Source organism: Scophthalmus maximus, chromosome 9, assembly GCF_022379125.1.
Source record: "Scophthalmus maximus strain ysfricsl-2021 chromosome 9, ASM2237912v1, whole genome shotgun sequence".
In the NCBI taxonomy this organism is placed as follows: domain Eukaryota; kingdom Metazoa; phylum Chordata; class Actinopteri; order Pleuronectiformes; family Scophthalmidae; genus Scophthalmus; species Scophthalmus maximus.
The window spans coordinates 9,340,307-9,355,971 of record NC_061523.1 but is presented as its reverse complement, the minus strand read 5'-3'; the positions used below and the strand labels follow the sequence as shown (position 1 = coordinate 9,355,971).

The window sequence follows — 15,665 nt, the reverse complement described above, 5'->3', positions numbered from 1 at the left end:
CTGTTTGGGTCTTGGCCAGAGGTATGGACTCTACTGAGTGCCATTCTAGTAACTATATCATGATTATTCTTAGATTAAGGATCTAAGAATAACCATGACGTAATTTTTTTTAAATCATTCACTTGAATCAGTGGGAGCAACTGATAAAAACTACAAATAAAAACAGTTCCAACTCTCCGGCCGTCCTCCTATCAAGTTTCAGACCGTCACTGCAAGGTGGTTACCATGGCAACGGGACACAACACAAACAGCCTGTCTAGCGTCTGTTGACAGCCGCTAGTGTCATACAGAGCCCCCCTCACCTCCACATTGGATTTTTTATTCATTTAAAAACCGACCCTGTTCCACGGCTCCGGATGAAACATGGAGAAGTACGAGCAGGTATTGTGTCTGGGCAGTGGGGGAGCAGCAGACGTGTTCCTGATGAGGCATGTGGAGCGGAAGAGCCTGCACGCAGTGAAGAGGGTGAAAGTGGAGCACACAAGGGCGGCAAAAACACAGAGTGCTGTTCTCCAAGAGGCTGAGATCATCAGGAGGTTGGAGCACCCTCACATAGTGACATGCAGCGAAGCCTTTGTGAGCTCCGACGGCGGATTCATTTACATTGTGATGGCTTATTGTGATGGTGGGACATTAGACGACAAAGTAAAGGGGAGGAAACCGGGGGAGTTTTTTACAGAGGATACTGTGATGGGGTGGTTTGTGCAGGTGACTATGGCCCTAAGTTATATTCACACGGCTAAAATACTACACAGGGACATCAAAACCTCAAATGTTCTGCTAACAAAGCAAGGTGTGGTAAAGTTAGGGGACTTTGGTATATCCAGGGTACTGAACAACACAGCTGATCTGGCCTCCACATGTGTCGGGACACCCAGCTACCTCAGTCCTGAGCTCTGTCAGGATGTCCCATACAGCTCCAAGTCTGATATCTGGGCTCTTGGCTGTCTGCTTTACGAGATCTGTGCTCTCAGGCCTCCGTTCGCAGCCACCAACCTCCTGAGTCTGCTATACAAGATCACCAAAGGGGAGTATGATCCCGTGCCTGACGTGTACTCTGAAAATATCTCCTCTTCAATAAAAAGGATGCTCTGCCTCAAGCCTGAAAACAGGCCGAGTGCTGCATGTATACTTAGCAGGGCCTATGTGCAGGATCACCTGGAGAATATCAAACACACAGAGACTCAATCTAAAGGGGAGAGCTGGGACATTGATACAGAAGGAAAGAACACCTCACTGGGGCCACAAGTTCTCAGCCAACCCCAGTTATGGGAAGAGACAGAACACACTATGGAGGGTGTCAGTGGTGAGGAGGAGGAGGAGGAGGAGGAAGATTGTGATGCGTTGTGTGTCGGGGAACAAATCCATTGTGACTGTCGCTATCCTGAGGACTTTGACGAGGATGAAAGTTTGTCCTCTGAAGAAGACTGCAGCGGACTCTCAGGGTCTCTGATGAGGAGCAGTTCTGCTGACCTCACTGGTAATGAAGTGCCAGAAAAACATACAGTGAGATGTCTTTTAAAAGTAGTCAAAGAGGTCGTATTTATTTAGCTGCTTCGCTTAAATTTAAGTGCCAGTACCACAGTGTAAAAATAAGCCATTAACTAAAAGCCCTGCTTTAAAAATTCTGCCTAAGTAAATGTACAGGAATATTATCACCAAAGGGTAATTTAATTATCAAAATGACTTATCCTGCAGAGAAACTGGCCACATGAGTGTTATTTATTTTAAATTTGATTATTAGATTATCATTGCTAATTCATCAGTAGCTTGTTAAAACGTCCCTTTCTCTAGACCCAAAATGAAACCATGAGGAGAAAGGAAGAAGTATAAAGTATCATCAAATGGTACATATCATACATATTTTGTCCTCTTAGTCTGATTTTGATTCAAATTTTTGTTTGATTTATAGCTAATTATAGTTTTTACAAAACAGATATACACACATGGTATTAATCATTACAAAATATTGAATGTACCATGTTAAATGAAGTAAAGTTTTTCTTTCATGTTTTGTCAGTAACTTATTTTTTTTAAACCTTTGTGCCCTTTGATGAACATTTGGTAGTTTTACAATGTGAGCATCTAAATATAGAAGTTGTTTTAAAAAGCAGATTCTTTCTCTCCTACACCATTACCAGAGGTTCCCGACATTTCACAACAAGTCGACTATCCAGATGACTTTGAGGAAGATGAGACGAGGGAAGGTCATGAGGATGAAGCAGACTTAGTCCACGCGGCTTCTCTTCAGCAGCCTCACGACGACGCAGTGGAGGAGTTCCAGCTCTGTGATGCTGGAGGGTTGAGCATTACGCTGAAAGCACTGAAAGAAAATGGCAAAAAATACACCTTTACAGACTTGGAAACCTTGCATCTGAAAGGATGAGACTTCAGGAGTCACAGTAAAATATCTGTGAAGTGACTTATCCTTGTGAGTGCAGGAGTTGCCCTCACAAGGATTAGTCATAAATTACATATAGAATATCACTTCATGATTACCAGGGTCCCAAATGTTTAATTTGGTTTCACAATTTTCTTCATTCATGTTCCATATGTAAATGCATCACCGTTTGTATTACATCCTCTCAGTTTTCTCTGACAGTGTTTTGGTCTGTTGTTACGCATTCGAAAATGAAACAACTTTTCAAGGGTTTGATCTTTGGCTCACAATAATAAAAGATAAAAGCACACATTTTCATGTTGTCATGCTTCCAAAGGAAGTATGTGGTGTTTGCAGATATGTAATATCTTTGTGTTTCTAACATCATTACAAAGATGATAACACATAATATCAGAAATAGAATTAAGATAAAAACCTAGAGTTAGAAACTGAGAGTTGGGCCTTAGACCATTGTGTTGTTAAGGCCTATCACTTAATCAGGCCATTAAGCCATTGTGCCATTTTATTGATACTAGAAACCATGTTGCCCTGGCACACAGGAACATCTCTGCTGTTTCTCCCCCTGACTCTCTGCATGTTGAACCATTTGTGTCCAAGTATCATCTGTGATGACTAGAGTTGTGATGAGGATGTGACTCGATGAAATAGTTGGATAATGGTCAGTTGATGATGCAAAGTGGGAATAATGTCGATCAAAGTCTTATTCACACTCACATTATTACAACCCAGTAAAGCCTGACCTGCAGGCTATTGAGCAGTCAACAGCCATGCTCAGGGGCACCTCAGAGGTTCTCGCGTTCTCCGTCCAGGTTCATCATGCTGTTGTGAGGGTCAACCGTACCGGCGTGAGCCTGGTGCTCCTGTCTCCCTGCAAAAAAAAGCAAATACAGGCAATTTCCACAGCAACAATAACACGATATGGTTTCTTTCATTGTTTTTTCAACAGAAAAAAGAAAAAGTCTGAACCAAGCCTTTGAGGCCTCTTACTTCATACTACCATGCTGACTAACCAGATGACAAAACAAACACACAAGCAAACAACTTTGAAATGGTGGTTTACAATTGGAACACAGCAGTTTGACTGCGTATAAAATGATATTAGCATATTAAACGTACTCCAAGGTACTAACTCCACACCATCCGGCATCTGCCTCCCTTTGCCCACATTGTGTTTTTATCACTTAGGTGATGAACCTAAAGTTTGAATCCTCTTTTGCTCCTCATTTTTATTAGTAAAATATTTAAAAAATAACTTTGTAATGATATTATCCTGAATAAAAAAATACGCCCCCCCCCCCCCCCCCCCCAAAAAAAAAAGATAAGAAGCAACAATTGCTTAGTCATTGTCACTGCACACTGTAACCCACCAGATAGGTAAAGTGTGGGGCAGACATTTTACTGTCCTGAAGTTTCTGGGTACACAGTTTTGAAATTAAGTAATGTTGGAGATCAGTTTAAGCTTTAAGTGTGGCCATAGGACAAATTTAAATGTAGTTTCAACGGAAATGTAAGATTCATGTCTTATCAACACACGATCTCTTGTGAGTTGTGAGTCAGCAGTCTCAGGTTCACCCACATCACATTTACAAGCAGTACAACGTGGACTCAGAGAGTTCACACACACACACACACACACACACACACACACACACACACACACACACACACACACACACACACACACACACACACACACACACACACACACACACACACACACACACACACACACACACACACACACACACACACACACACACACACACACACACGTTTTCCACACCACCGCACAGGTCTTTCTTTCCTGTGTTTCCCATGCGAGCAGAAAGTCTGCCCACATACATCGTCAGCCACCAGTTTGGGCAGATGATGTCATTGTTCAATGTTAACAAGCGCTCCCAGCTCCACCGGGTCTCCAATCAACACTTGTAAAGTCAACATAACTGAAGCAAACAGCACTTTCGTGTCCATGCGGACGCCGTGGAACTTTGTCTTGGAATTGTGACATTAGGCTGTAGATCTTTTTTTCTGGAATCCTGAGACTTTCCCTCTGCGAGACAATACACTGCTGAGACCACAGCGATGGCCCTTTTCCCCTCAGTCTACCAGGAACTGACACCTACACACGCATCATGATTCTTCATCCACCGATGGTGTTACAGACAAGAGCACCCCAGTAACTTCCATGATGCAGCTGCAAACTGCTGCAACCACAGATGCAGTTTGAGTCACAAAGTCACAGCTCCACAGCGATCTGAAGAGATAAGAGGTCACTTTTAGGAGAAATGTCCATTTTCATAATATGCTTCTTCTTTTTTTGAAATTGGTTGAAGATTTCAATCAAAAAGTCATTTATGTCTACGATTACACCTCATGCTCTATTCAATAGAATGTTATTTGCATTGGGCCACACCATAACATACATTGACATTACATTACATCAATTTAGCTGACGCATTTTTCCCCCCATAGCGACTTACAATAAGTGCATTCAACCATTAAGAGATTACCCCACAAGTGCAAGAATCATGTACATGAACATTTATCAAATAGAAAAAAACAGCTTCAAGTGCTCATTTCAGTTTTTTTTTTTATGATTCAGAAACTAAGGCGCAGTCTGAAACACTGAAGGGGTTTCTGCTGTCCTGATGTCAATGGGGAGGTCGTTCCACCGTTGAGGACTCAGGACCCTTTACATTTGCAAGGTTGAGACCCTTACCACAGTGAGGAACCCAAAACTTCGCTGGTCGCGCAACGAGAAAGCAAAACCCTCTTTTGACAAGAAGAAAACTCCACTGCCATCAGCCTTGACCAGCTCACTGGCTTTTTTTATTTTGCCTACTAAGGAATTATACCATACGGGAAATTCAAAAATCTGTAATCTCAGTTCTCAGTGATAATGCTTGGGTACAGAACAGCTTACTCTCGAGGTTATAATTCTCCACACTGCAGTTGCAAACGCTGCACAGATTTATGGTTCTGACACTGATAGTAGTCTGTGGTGGACTGAATTTATGCGTACTGCTGTCAACAGCGCCGTGTGGGATTGTCACCTTGAATGTGACTGTTGAGAAAGAAGGGCTTTTTAATATTTGTTACAAGGGGTTTATTTCTTTCAGTCCATCGCTCCTCGCTGAGGTCATGGTCACCTGTGGTGCTTCCACCTGCTCCACACCGCATAAACTGTGGGCACTTGTGGTGCGGCAGCTGATTTAACATTGTCTGTCTTCAGAGGACTAAAAAAGTATTTAAAAACTGTCAGTGATCTTTATTCTTTTCATTACCTGAGGGCATTTATTATGCTCATTCATTTCCCTCCCATAGTCACATTGTAGATCATTGGTGACAGCCACGTCTGGCCTGGTGCCCAGAGAGCTGCAGAGGCCATGGGGGGTAACCTCAACAAGCCTCAACTGTTACTTGGCTGGGGTGGACTGCATGGAAATGGCCATTTTTCGCAGCAGCGGATAAACTCGTTGTCCACTGTGGCGGTAACGATACGGGGGAAGGTCAGCAGCGTCAAGCTGATTAAAATGATGGAGGAGGACCTGCAGCAGTTTCACCTCCAGCACCCTTCATGTTTTATTCTCTGACAGAAAGGTAAACTATCTAGAGTTGACAATATCACTGCCTCTTTCTGTATCAGCCCTCTTTCTGTTAGGTTTCTCTAAGTTTTTAACAGATGGCATCTGGGGGGAAAGTGGAGCAATTCTCACTCGACAACAAGAAAGTGGAAGTTAATGACAAGCATAACTTGCTTGAAGGCTAACCCTGAATTCCTTGTCTAATTCGCTGGTTAATGAGCTAAGCTAAAGAGCTAGTTAAGGTAAGCGCAGGCACAATACCGACAGATTACTGCCAACGTACAAATAAAATAATACATTATCAGAAACGTGGGACCAAATTTTTGCGTGATGGCTGCAACGACACATGATTAGAACATATGCTGCCTATAAAGATGGAGGACGCACAGCAGCTTCTAAACGTGAATCCATAACATCTGGATCGCCCCCTGGTGGAAGCTTGCAGTATATATAATAAACCCCTACTACTTTGGGTTAGCAGATCGGACACGGGCCAAACTAAAAAGTCAAATTTCACACCAAAAACATTTTTACTCCAAAGATGGTTTCTGTAATTTTAGGGGGTTCTTATCAAACTGGTGTATGTTCAACTGTTCATGATTCTGCTAAGTCTGACTTTAATAAGTTATCTGATGCTACAAAAACGGGTGAAATGGCATGATCGACAGCTAAGACTGACAACCCCATGTTCACTTTTTTTTTTTTTGCGCTGGTACTGGCAGCACCATTATCCGGGGATTCATTTGGCTTCCTTTTTGTGATGGTCGAGACGCATCATCCATCTTCATATACAGCCATTGGTCTACAACCAATCAGAATAGGACATGAAATTACACAGACTACATCTGCCGGTGCAGTATTTCATAAGCACCTTTTTTTTTCTTCTTTTTTTTAAATGGTAAAAAAATTGACAACACATTGGCACTCCCTACTAGAATGATGGAGACAAACATGTCAGTACTACTACAACAACTAAAAAAAATTAATAGATGACACAAGCGGATGACGCGCCACTCCTGTCTTTTTTTCTATTTACATGGCAGAGCTACAAGTCCTCACACATTATTACACAATCTGATGTGCCTCAAATTGATATTGTACAATGTGACATAGCTCGTGACTTAGATTTTATTTTCCCCCATTCACCCAGTTTCGTAAAAGTTACCCAGTGAAACTGTAGCAAACATTAACTTTACGGCTTATGCCTTCACTGGCCACAGTCTGCGCGGGGGATCCCCCCACACACCTTCTTGCACCACTTCTGTTGTAAAGAAAAACAAGAATTTACAACTGGCAATACGATATTTCATCAGCATTACTAATCCACGTAAAAAAACAAAAAACAGTGAAACAGATATTATGACTTCACCCTCAGTTAATAATTACGTTGTCTTCTGATACACAATCATGAACAAGATTTTCCTGACCACAGAAACTTGAGTCAGAAACTTTTTTTCAGAGCCATGGAGGTGGAAAAAGCAGTAGTGCGCAGTGCTTCCTTTTATTCTAAGACCAGTGTATTGACCTAAATGTATCACCTCCAGCGTTAACTGGTGAACAAGACATGAACGTTTTAGTCACTGATAATATCTTGATAGGATGTCAGCGGAGAGAAGGCTCACTGTCTGACCACAATCTATGTTAGAAAAACTGTAAACTGTATTGTATTTGCTAAGGTTTAAATGGAGAGTCCAGTTGACTGCACACAATCAGTGACTAGATTAACAGCATCACTTCTTGACCCCATGCGATAAGCCACAGCGGTGCTATGAAGATAAGGATGATGATGTTCACTTTCTGTAACTGAGAAGTTGTAAGTTGTCAATTCTGGACAGAAATAAGACAACTTCTACAAATTCACACCACAAGGGAAAGTGTAAGACTGTGGGTCTGTTGTATTCATTTCAATGTACACACTCAATATGTCATCACAAAAAACTACTTATATAGATCATCTTATCGTCTTATCTACCAGTCATCAAAGTAGGGGAGACAGTCGGAAAGGTTTTTAAAAAAAATGCATTTTGTGGTAACTGATGGATCATTACATACAATTGCACTATTTATGTACTTTTCTTTATTTATTCTTATTTTTTTTAAAACATTTTGTCAGGTGTGTTGCAGATACCTGCCGCTGCAACAACTCACACACACAATAAAAAAACCGAGTGATAATTTGCATATCTGTGGCAGATTTGATGAGTGACTTCCTTTTTCTGTAGATAAAAAGAATGGGCAGAGAGTTATCACATCAGTAGTCACACACAGAGAGAGAAAGACAGACCGACAGACAGAAAGAGAGTGAGACGCTGCAGAATGATGAAGTCTGTATTTGCCCTTGTTATCCTGTTGTATCTCTGCTACACTGCTAAATTAGACAGGAACCTAAACGAGGAGATTCAGAAAAGTCTGGAGCTACTAAAAAACAATATCAGTTTCACATCTGTAAGTATAATTTAGTGATATTTTCACTTTTTTTTAATTTGACACGTGTCTCCTGTGGAACTCTTCGCTCTAGTAATTTCATTATCTGTCAGTTAATATTTTCATCAACGAAGTAATATTTTAATGAAAGTAATAGTCTTTCCCACAGGTGCATGTGCCAAAATTAAATGGATGCATACCTTTGGTAAGTGCCACATCTTGACACCATGTGTCCTCTGAATGGTCTCGACCATTATTCGTTTTTTTTTCCTCAATCTGTTGCGTTCAGATGGTATGCATGTTGTTTGACAATCTCCTGTCATTTATTCACTAGTCTTCCCGTGTGGGAGTCTTCACCAGGGAACTGGAGCTCCTGCTCGACAAACTGATTGTGCCTGGGGACAATAATCTTCTCCAAGAACTTAAAGAAAACCTGAATAAACTGAAACCACATGGGCAGGTAAGCCAACGCAACACTGTGATTTCTCAAATTATACTGAGCTCTGACTGGGGCTTCAATACTGGGGGTATCCAGATGAGACTTAATTCCCAACCCTCTCTGTTCCTTTTCCAGACTGACCCCAACTGCCAAACGGAACTGGTCAAAAGGCCCGCACTATTTTTCAGAAAGTTCATTAATTTACTCAGGAAACTGAACTCCAGGGAAAGATGAAGGTCCCAGCCTGCTCTCTGTTCTCTACAGTTCAGCTTCATCTGTTAATGATCAGAGTCATTTAAAGTGCTATTTTAAATCAAACGAAAGGACCAGTGAATGTATTAGATACCTATTCTTATGCAGTTTCAAATTCAGAATTTTTCAAAAAAGCCATTTATGTATTTATTAGTATTATTTATTTATGTTTTTTTATTTATTTATCTATTCATTTATATGCCTTTTTTTCTTTCTTCAGAAATGTATTATAATGCACTCAGCTAACTGGGTGGGACAAAGTACTAGTCACATTAATGTGAAAACTATATTTCAGTTTACAAATGTTGTGCTGCTGCCTTGAAATAAATCATTCACATTCATAATTTATTATCACTGAGTGTTTGTAAATCCTTTTTTAATCCTATTGAACTGCTGCTACATGTTATTCGGACTCCAAACGGGGGGAAAAGGCAGACGCATGTCAAAATAATACACCTTATATAAAGTTCAACAAAGGGCGCGCAAAAAAAAAAAGGACAAAATTCAGATTTGAAATCTTTAAAAGGTCTTTCAATACTCACATACTATAATTCCAGGGTGTGGGAAGAGGTGGGCGAGGAAGAGTTGGAGGTGAAGAAGACACAATTAGAAGGGGCTCAAACTTCAACACCTTCTGTTCAAACCAAAAGTGTGATGCACACTGTGGAAGTAGGAGGAGTGGCTACAAGCAAGAGAGAGAGAAAAACATGCAGGCAGACATAATAAGAGAGAGCTGAAGTGACTCAGTGGCGCTACCCAACTACCCAACGCTACCTGAACTATTTGCATGACAGCACAAGAAAGAAAAAAAAAAATCACAAACTGATATGGACCTGCACATATGTCTACTCAAACAAAAACACAGGGAGAGGACTGAGGCTTTGCTCTCGGTCGTCCTTCTCAATGCACTTGAATGATTCGTCGGTGGCCGGGTACCTGCCATCCCGCATCAAAACGAAAACACTCAGGAGTTTTGTCAGGACTTCATCTGCAGAGGAGCAGAAAGCCCTACCAGACTGATCATGGAGACTGATCTCCATGAGAGCCTGTGGTGTTTGACAGATGATGAGAAAAGATAAGTCTACAGATGAGGTTTCTTCTCTCATCTGTTCTCACAATTTTTTTTTTTTGGTCACATCTCGCTGAAGACGCAGAGTCGAGGTTTTTGGCACATCTCAGGGGCGGAGGTCAAAGCTCCAGCAACACTTGCAGTATACACAGACCAACTTCACAAGTCGAAAACATGTCGAAAAACGCGATGACCCTGATGAAGGCCACAAGCCGAGACATGTCTGTCTATTAATAAAGTCGTCCAATATACAACAAGCGTTGCACAAGTTTTGATCTTGTTCGTCACATCTCACGGCCACTGAGGAAGTGTTACTCAGTGACTCATTACATTGTTAGAAATGGAAGAGTCAGTGACTTTGACAATCGTCATGCTTAGGGAACTGGAGCTCACAGTATTATGCAGCAGCAGCAGCCTCTGTGTGGCATGAGAGCTGCACGGGACAGGAGTTAGTGGAGCAGCAGCTGCAGCTTTGAACATGGAAAATCAGCAGAGAGGGAGAGAAGAGGAGAGGGAGAGAAGAGGAGAGAGAGAGTCGCTCCGCAGAGGGTCCACAATGCACTGCGGCTCGCTGACCGCCGACCTTTGAACCGTGGACCCTGGCCGCCTGCCATGGTCTTTGATGTCCTCGGAGGTCGGCAGCACTCAGAATGTGATGCACAGAGAAAGACCAGGGAATGGAGAGGAGCACACTGTCTTTATGAAAGCACGACAACAATGAACACAATAATTACAAAACAGGGGGAGAAAAATCGCTGATATGTGACCAATTTGCAGGTTTTTTAAGATTTAGATGATTTTTGGAGGGAGGTGGTGAATCAAACACAGATAGGTGACACGTCGAACACATGATAGTCAGTTTGAAGTCAACTTCACTTGACATTTACCAAAAACTCGGGCAAAAGAAACAAAGAAAAAACAGTTGAACAAAGGAGTTATTATTAGCCTTAAAATTAATATTTTTCCTAATCTTAATCTGCACGTTATTTTTTAATATATTGATTGTTTATCGATAAAACATGTCAAAATTATAATGTTATGGACTGCCAAATTGCTCTTGTCTTCTATTTCTTTGTTGTGTGAAACGGATCAGTCTAACCTATTTTTCAAAATGTATTATCATTATTATTATTTGGAAAGGTTGTGTTACTGTATTATCTGGACAAAAGACTGGAGAATAGAGTGAGAAATTAAAACATGGCAGAAGACTAAAATAAAGTATGTGTTTTCTTGTTTAATTTCCTTATCTGCATCACTCCTCGAGTCTCATGGCTCTAACCCATCGATTAAATGTCTTACAGAGTGAACGTTTGAGAGGGGAAAGGGAAAAAAGCCGTTTCTTTGCCTCCTGTCAGAAGTACTTACATCACGTTAAGGTGACAGCTGGCATGTCACGATTGTCTCTACATCCCATGATGCTCTGCATGCGAGACGCAGGCTAGGACTGAATCAAACAACCAGGGGTATATATACTGACAGACATTGCCAGGATTTAAACAAGCTGTGCACAATTTATCAGTCAGAGAGAAGACACACGGTGACCGTTGCTGAAGGTGACATTAGTCTAGAAAAACTACCAGCGCTCATGGATGGAGAATGTGAGTTTCTGTTTTTAATCTCTTCTTATAAAATCTCTATTTCCCCAAGTGAAACCCTTCACAGGAGGGTTTTTTTTTTATGTCCTTCCATCTTTATTTCCCTCTGCTGGCGTAGATGTTCTCTTTCTCCATTAGGTGGCCTCAGTAGCCCACTGCCTTACACGCGTTTGGCCCTTGCCCTCATTCAGTTTTATAACCAGCATCTTCATTTCATTTAAGTCCACACACCAGAGAGCAGAGTTAACTAGGTCATATCTAAGAGAAAGCACTGGGGGGGGGGGCGTTGCAGTCGGCACGATGATATATATTTATTTTAACCTCTAATCTCTGCAGAAGATGCACAAGGTCACGCTGTGCATTAAGCAGTCGTGGGAAAAGTGGTCGTCTGGGGGCCACGTTGACGTGCCCTCGCCCCCGTCTTCTCTTTCTCGTCAATGGGTCCGCGTCACGTCAGAGCGCCGCCGCCGGACCGCGCGGTCCGCGGCCGCAGACGCGCGCACTCGAGGCGGCGGGAGGACGCGGCGGGCAGCGGTGATGGACTGAGTGACGTTTGAATCCTGCTGCTCCGCATCATTTACCCTGCGATGCGGAGCCCGGCGAGGGCAGAGTCGGACTGCTCCGCGTCTCGCGTTCCGCCCGACGTGGAGCCACGGAGTGCGCCCTTGGACGGACCTCGCGCCCTGAAGTTGTCACTGCGCGCAGGCGACGGGACATCTGCTTTTCGAAATAGTGAACCAGGCTTCGGCGTGACCACTTCTCTGTGAGTTGCAGGTGAGTCTGGTGGTGAAGATGAAAATAGAACAGCTCGTCACTTGAGGTGCGCGATGTGCACGAGGAGGTGTAACTGTCAATTAGAGTCAAGCCTCAACAATTAAAATGCGCTCATGGGGAAATCCTGCTTTGACAGTTAAAGCCAACATGGTGTTTTAAATCGGATCATGGCCACTATACATAATAAAATCGGATCCAGACGTTTACATATAATCAGAGCTTTCCCAAACAAGAAAAGATTGAAGGAAAAATGATTTTTCTTTTTTAACAACGTTGCATTTTTATGACAACTATCAGAATATTTAATGTCTCTCTTTAACCCACAGAGCTGCTGGCAACTTTAGTAAGCAGTAACCTCAAGGTACAGCAGGGCAGACAGAGGAGCTACATTCAAGACACTGAGGAATTAGGTGACCACTACTTCTTCAGCACTGCAGCTCAAATGATGTCAGATCTAATTTACAACATCAGGGGACAAATGTCCGGTCCTGAGCAGGTTTGCCTCGGACAAGGGATCTTTCAGCATGCATCGTTCAGAGATGGAGATTTTTTTTCCGCGAGGTTGCAGCACAGGAGCCTCCTAGATTCGAATCCAGTGGATATAATGTAGCATGACTCCTCAGTATGACTTAAGTGAAGACTCGCCAACCTGCACATGTTCAGGGATGGATCTCAAGAACTATACAACTGTCATGGACGATGGGGTTTTGGACGAGGCACCGTCGAGCCGCGTCCTAACCGGCTGTTTCCTCTCGCTGCTCATCCTCACCACCTTGCTGGGAAACACTCTAGTGTGTGCGGCCGTCACCAAATTTCGACACCTTCGCACCAAGGTGACCAACTTTTTTGTGATCTCCCTGGCCGTGTCAGACCTCTTGGTTGCCATCTTGGTAATGCCATGGAAGGCTGTGACAGAGATTACTGGGTTCTGGCCATTCGGCTCCTTTTGCGACACCTGGGTGGCTTTTGACATCATGTGCTCGACAGCGTCCATTTTGAACCTTTGCGTGATAAGCCTGGACCGGTACTGGGCCATCTCTAGCCCCTTTCGCTATGAGAGGAAGATGACACCCAGAGTGGCCTATGTGATGATAAGTGTGGCCTGGACTCTGTCTGTCCTCATTTCTTTCATCCCGGTGCAGCTCAACTGGCACAAGGCCCAAACTAAATCTTACAGCCCTCGGACTGGGTCATCTGGCAGTTCAGGTTTAAATGCTACAACCTACCACAGTCCAGAGAACTGTGACTCGAGCCTGAACAGGACCTACGCCATCTCAACGTCTCTGATAAGCTTTTACATTCCTGTGGCCATCATGGTGGCAACCTACACCCAGATCTACAGAATCGCCCACAGACAAATCAGGAGGATCTCTGCACTGGAGCGAGCAGCAGAAAGTGCGAAAAACAGACATGACAGCATGGGCGGAGGGTCCAGCATCGCAGAGTCCGAGAGCTCTTTCAAAATGACGTTCAAGAGGGAGACCAAGGTGCTGAAGACTCTCTCCGTCATCATGGGGGTATTTGTGTGCTGCTGGCTTCCCTTCTTCATCCTCAACTGCATGGTGCCCTTCTGCGAGCAGTCGAGCGGAGGGGAGGCGTTCCCCTGCGTCAGCCCCACCACGTTTGATGTGTTCGTGTGGTTCGGCTGGGCTAATTCCTCCCTCAACCCCATCATCTATGCCTTCAATGCAGATTTTCGCAAGGCCTTCTCCATCCTGCTGGGCTGCCACAGACTGTATCCAGGAGGCCACAACATAGAGACGGTCAGTCAAAACAAGAAATGACTCATAACTCTCTCACAGCACTGACTCATCCTTAATGCTAAGAGTCCAAGCGTTCCTGTTGAGGCCGGTCTGATCAACTTCAGACGAGGACGCTACTCTCTGTGCAAACTCCAAGTGTGACTGAAGGATACAGTGACCCGACATGTACCCTTGTTTGCGCCAGGCGAGAGGCCCGCCTGTGTGCAGACTGTCAGAGTGAGCTTTCCATGTTCACCATGGTCGCTACGCTGTCTTTAGATGGAAGAAGCTCCTGAAAGAGGAAAGGGGATTTGGGGGGGGATTGAGATTAAGACTCTCTGCCGTTGTGCCAGGGAGCGCAGCAGTGCTGACACGCCTCTGGGATAGATAATCCCATGACTGGGCAGCACATCCCCTAATGCTGTCAGACACTGCTCTCTTCAATACCATCACACACACGTACCCAAACACAAACACTGTCAAAACATGCCCCTGTGAATGCAGTGCAGTTGCAGCACACTACAACAAATTACACGACAGCACCCAGAAACACTGTTCATCATTGCGTTCACATCCTGGGCCCTGCGAGGATTCCTGCGGTAAAGCATCAAACCAAATCATATTTCTACAGAGATGAACTTTTAGGTTAAGTCCATCCACAAGCAATTGTTATTTATGTCTCAGAGCTGTTATTTATATCTCACTGTAATGAGATCAGATCGTCATGATTTTAAATCAAATGTACGAAACAGACATGTGATAAATTATTTGTTTCACTGCTTGAAAGTGTTTTATGGATGAGTGTCTCATATTACTTTGTGTCCTGTATTTTTCATTAACAACAGCCGATGACCTCTTTTACAGAACAAGCAAAGACCAAAACAAGTTTTGCCTGACTTGTGGTGTCTTTGGCTGCTCAGCTTCGTTTTGAGGCTGAGACAGAATTGTATTTGATTTAATAAAGTTTTAGTAAATCCATTACAGTGAATTATTAAAGGATAATGTTGGTTTACAACAACATGGGTCATATTTTTATAGGTTTGACTGTCAGTGTTATTATAAGATAATAATTGGACTTTTTTCTAGTTTTTCGACCACTGATCTGCACATTAATTCATACAGCGCTTCCAAATGCAGAGCTTTTCCCACCACACAACATTTTGACACTGCTGGTAAAGCTGTCAGGGGAAATTTGGGTTTCAATGTCTTGCCCGAGGACACTTCGGCATGCGAAGTGGGGAGCCGGTGATCTTCCTCCTGAGCGACAGCCGCTTTATATATTAACATTTTACTCCCCAAAGTAATCACGGAGGAAATCTGGCAAACACTGATATCACCACAATGAGACCACACAGAGCAAGAAATACGAGCAGACAGACAATAAA

At 43.2% G+C, this 15,665-nt stretch overlaps 2 protein-coding genes and 2 long non-coding RNA genes across 6 annotated transcripts; 3 read left to right on the top strand and 1 right to left on the bottom strand.

The window, feature by feature from the left end:
* Positions 1–238: 238 nt before the first annotated feature.
* Positions 239–2,690, top strand: nek12 (NIMA-related kinase 12). Of its 2 annotated transcripts, none has more exons than XM_035648972.1 (2): positions 239–1,480; positions 2,142–2,690. In XM_035648972.1, the coding sequence occupies exons 1-2, from the start codon at positions 364–366 to the stop codon at positions 2,384–2,386; spliced, it is 1,362 nt and encodes a 453-aa protein (XP_035504865.1). In that variant the 5' UTR covers positions 239–363; the 3' UTR covers positions 2,387–2,690. The 2 variants fall into 2 exon arrangements, with proteins under 2 accessions (XP_035504865.1, XP_035504867.1); XM_035648974.2 differs by having other exon boundaries at positions 239–1,506; positions 2,142–2,362.
* On the bottom strand, positions 1,705–11,875 carry LOC118318967. Its single transcript, XR_007031506.1, has 3 exons — positions 9,643–11,875; positions 3,116–4,655; positions 1,705–2,323 (listed from the first exon to the last, which is right to left on the bottom strand). It is a non-coding gene; the product is annotated as an uncharacterized LOC118318967 (long non-coding RNA).
* Positions 8,208–9,637, top strand: LOC118318968. Of its 2 annotated transcripts, XR_004795867.2 has the most exons (4): positions 8,208–8,430; positions 8,567–8,614; positions 8,744–8,869; positions 8,984–9,637. It is a non-coding gene; the product is annotated as an uncharacterized LOC118318968 (long non-coding RNA). The 2 variants fall into 2 exon arrangements; XR_007031507.1 differs by having other exon boundaries at positions 8,208–8,869.
* Positions 11,876–12,396: 521 nt separating the features above from the next.
* drd1a (dopamine receptor D1a) lies at positions 12,397–15,260 on the top strand. Its single transcript, XM_035648979.2, has 2 exons — positions 12,397–12,538; positions 12,865–15,260. Exon 2 carries the CDS (start codon positions 13,150–13,152, stop codon positions 14,320–14,322), a length of 1,173 nt encoding a protein of 390 aa, XP_035504872.1. The 5' UTR covers positions 12,397–12,538; positions 12,865–13,149; the 3' UTR covers positions 14,323–15,260.
* Positions 15,261–15,665: the final 405 nt, after the last annotated feature.